The following is a 3,769-nucleotide window of genomic DNA, read 5'->3' on the forward strand; positions in this document are numbered from 1 at the left end:
AGGTGGCCCAGTACGATGGCGCCTACAAGGTACGTTGGTGCCGTTACCGGGCCGGGAAAGGGCCTCATGCGGGCGCTGAGTGCTTTCTCCTTCCAGATCTCAAGGGGCCTCTGGAAGAAGTACGGGGACAAGAGAGTCATCGACACTCCAATCTCCGAGGTGAGGCTGTCCTGTCTGTTGCCCTGACACTGCCTTTCGCTGCGCCCCCAGCACTTACCCTTTGGTTTCCTTCTCTTTCAGATGGGCTTCGCAGGAATTGCTGTTGGCGCTGCTATGGTCTGTAAACGTGCATTCCTCTATTTCCAATTTAAAAAATGAAACTTAGTTCTACATTAAAATATCCTAATATACATAAATATATTTAATAGGCGGGGTTAAGACCGGTGTGTGAGTTCATGACGTTCAACTTCTCTATGCAAGCAATTGATCAGGTCATAAACTCGGCTGCCAAGACTTGCTACATGTCTGCAGGATTGATCGGTGTTCCCATCGTCTTCCGGGGTCCCAACGGGGCATCAGCTGGAGTGGCCGCCCAGCACTCCCAGTGCTTCGCTGCTTGGTATGGGCACTGCCCGGGACTGAAAGTTGTTAGTCCTTGGAGCTCAGAAGATGCCAAAGGTCTGCTGAAAGCAGCCATCCGGGATGATAATCCAGGTGAACAGAGGCAGATCGTAGCAATACCTAGTACCTGATCCTGAAAGAAAATGTCTGTTTTCCCCTCCTGCCCCATTTAAAACAAAACAAGATTATTAAACCCTAAAACGCTCAAGGTTGCTTTACTGCAGGTTCAGGGTACTTAGGCACAGAAGTATTTACTGTTTTCCTAACAGTCACTTCCCTTATTAGCAGTAGATTGATTTTGTGCTATTGCCACAGCTACATATTTTTAGTGCTGGTTTGGTACTAATCAGGAAGGCTAGAAACATCTATGAACCTATTGTTAAGGGGTTAAAAAGGGTAAGGATGGGTGCCCAGAGAAGCTGTGGCTGCCCCATCCCAGGCAGTGTTCAAGGCCAAGTTGGACACAGGGGCTTGGAGCAACCTGCTGTAGTGGAAGGTGTCCCTGCCTGTGGCAGGGGTTGGAGCTGGAGGAGCTTTAGGGTCCCCTCCAACACAAACCAGTCTGGGATTCTATGAAGTAAAGACTGTGATCTATTTTAATTGCTTCTGCAAACATACTCAAGTCCTTGTTGCCCGATGGGTTTAGTACAATGGGTGAGTCTGCTGCAGTACTGTTAGTGTCAGGACAGCCCCGTGCCTGCAGGCATACGCATTAATCCAAGTATGTTTTCTTCTAGTTGTGATGCTGGAAAGTGAGTTGCTGTATGGTGTTCCTTTTGAACTGTCTGAGCAGGCACAGTCAAAGGACTTTGTTATTCCAATTGGAAAAGCTAAAATAGAAAGGGAAGGTAAGCTGAGCATATTTATTTCCTTGTTAACTGAACTGCCTGGAGACGTTTTTTAACCTCATAGCTGTGCAGAATACGGTTGTCATAAGGCACAGAGAAGTATTTCAAATGTTAAATGTTGAAATGTTATTTTATCCAGTAGAGTGCTTTATTGCCAGTTGCCCATATAAAGAAAGATCACCTTATTCTCTCTCTTACCTAAAACTATAACCTTCCACAGGAATTGTTCCATGATGGCTGAAAAACTTCTTTTCTTCACCTTTGTATGTAATTTTTGTCAAAAACGCGAAGATACCACTGTAGCATTTCAGCCCCTTTGTTTAGCATTTACCACTGAATTATATGAATGTTTACAAAAGAGAATCTGTAAAACATATTAAGTATCTCTTCAGTTCTCTGAATTAAAGGGTAGTTTGTGTCTTAGCAGAGTCCTGCTGCTGCCACTCTTCATGCTGTGTGTGGGCACAGAATACTGAGCGTTTCAAATAAACCTAAGGAACTTAAATTTCCAAGGAAATCCTAACATTACCTTGTAAGGAGCTTGAGGTCTAGGAAAAAAGCTTCTAAATCTTAGAGGCTTATTTTTTAACCCTTGTTTGTGTTCCAGGAACTCATATTACATTAGTGTCACACTCAAGGCTTGTTGGACACTGTTTGGAAGCAGCTTCTGTACTTGCCAAAGAAGGTGTAGAGTGTGAGGTGGGTGAGATTTCTGTTGCTTTTCTCTTTTCCTGAAGTGGGGAAAAAAATCTTTTAAATGCCTTAGCAACACAGGCATTTCATGGTTCTGCATCTGACCTTTTCATCACACAATTAAGGCAGAACTACTGATGATTTTGAGAGTGAGCCAGCTGTATGAGAAGCAGAACAATGACAGTGAATGTTAGTATGGCTGGATCTTGACATAGCAAGACTCACCTATCAAGGATTTTCCACAAGCCACCAGATTCTGTTCCTCGCAGCCTCTGCCAGAATAAAAAGTTAGAAATGTTATTAGTGTTAAGTCTTGTCTTCAAAGTGAGAATAGGTGGAAGTGCTAAAGGGCACCGTAACCCTTTTATTAAGTAGTAACTGACAGGCTGAGATCGTAGCAAAACTCAGGGTCTTTCTTTTTCTCCCCAGGTTATAAACATGCGTACCATCCGACCAATGGATATTGAAGCAGTGGAAGCCAGCATTGTGAAGACAAACCATCTAATAACTGTAGAAGGAGGCTGGCCGCAATTTGGAGTAGGAGCTGAAATCTGTGCCAGGATCATGGAAGGTACGTGGAAGTTTTTTAGTTACATGTGTTGATCTCAATCTCTAGTCTAAATCCTGATGACTTCCTGATAAAGCCAGATGAATACAAAGTCAGGGTTCTAGATCTGAGGACCTTGAACCTAGATGTCTTGCTCTGTATTTTGTCACAAGGTAGATCCAGCTCATCTTCATTGCAAGTAATCCTTATTCCAGGAACTTTACTGTGAGAGAAGCAGGATAGAATTGTTTTGCCTGAACCATAGTGCATGAAGATAAACAAGCAGGAACAGCTTTCTCTGGAATATTAGAGCTACAGGAACAGGATTGTTTGAACAGATTAAGGTTTATAAATTGAATTGAGAGAAAACCAAAGTGTATAGCAACCTGACATCTCTCTTGTTTCAGGACCTGCCTTTAACTACCTGGATGCTCCAGCTGTGCGTGTTACTGGTACAGATGTTCCTATGCCCTATGCAAAAATCCTAGAAGATTACAGCGTGCCTCAAGTGAAGGACATAATATTTGCAGTGAAGAAAGTACTGAACATCTAAGTTGTAAATACATGCTTTAAAGTCCTGCTTTACGAAGTGTTTATGTTGTTGGGCAAGTTGTATGTATAACTTCTGTTGTATAGTTATATGAACTTTTGTATAGTGGGGAATGTATTGGTGACCTCCCAGGATGTTTATACAGGGTCACCCTCTAAGCCACATGTCATATAAGCAACAATGTGGTCATGCTTGTTTCTTCAACAGTACAGGTGGGTTGGTGCTGCTGTATGTGGAGAAATCCTGTTGTAAACTTGAGAGCGAGGAAAAAATCCTCTGTTTCTGCTTGGCTTGTAATTAATTACCAGACCAGCTGCGTTAACTGGCTGCAGTGGTGGTGGAGGGAAGAACTGCAGTGAGCAAGGGGAGGCCCCAAGGCAAGCCCTGGAATGCTGTGGCTCCCTAGGAGCCCAGGTCACAGGCTTATTAAGAGGTGAAGGATCAAACAGGAGTGAGTGAATCCTCACTTGGCAGTTCAGCAGTTAAGTGCTGCTGTCTGCACACAGGGGCTAAACCCTGCACTCTGAGCACTCTGCTCATGCAGGAAAGCTTCTGCACAAGAGCTTTATT

General features: G+C 43.7%; 1 protein-coding gene across 1 annotated transcript; it reads left to right on the plus strand.

Annotated features, from left to right (window-relative positions):
- Positions 1–5: 5 nt before the first annotated feature.
- On the plus strand, positions 6–3,452 carry PDHB (pyruvate dehydrogenase (lipoamide) beta; the record flags this gene model as incomplete). Its single annotated transcript, XM_010013018.1, has 8 exons — positions 6–29; positions 97–159; positions 241–276; positions 369–654; positions 1,299–1,409; positions 2,017–2,108; positions 2,532–2,673; positions 3,057–3,452. Coding segments are annotated over 8 exons (900 nt in total), but the record flags the coding sequence as incomplete, so codon positions are not given.
- Between the last annotated feature and the right edge of the window lie 317 nt (positions 3,453–3,769).

The sequence above is a fragment of the Nestor notabilis genome, unplaced genomic scaffold (genome assembly GCF_000696875.1).
Source record: "Nestor notabilis isolate BGI_N333 unplaced genomic scaffold, ASM69687v1 scaffold27070, whole genome shotgun sequence".
Lineage (NCBI taxonomy): Eukaryota > Metazoa > Chordata > Aves > Psittaciformes > Psittacidae > Nestor > Nestor notabilis.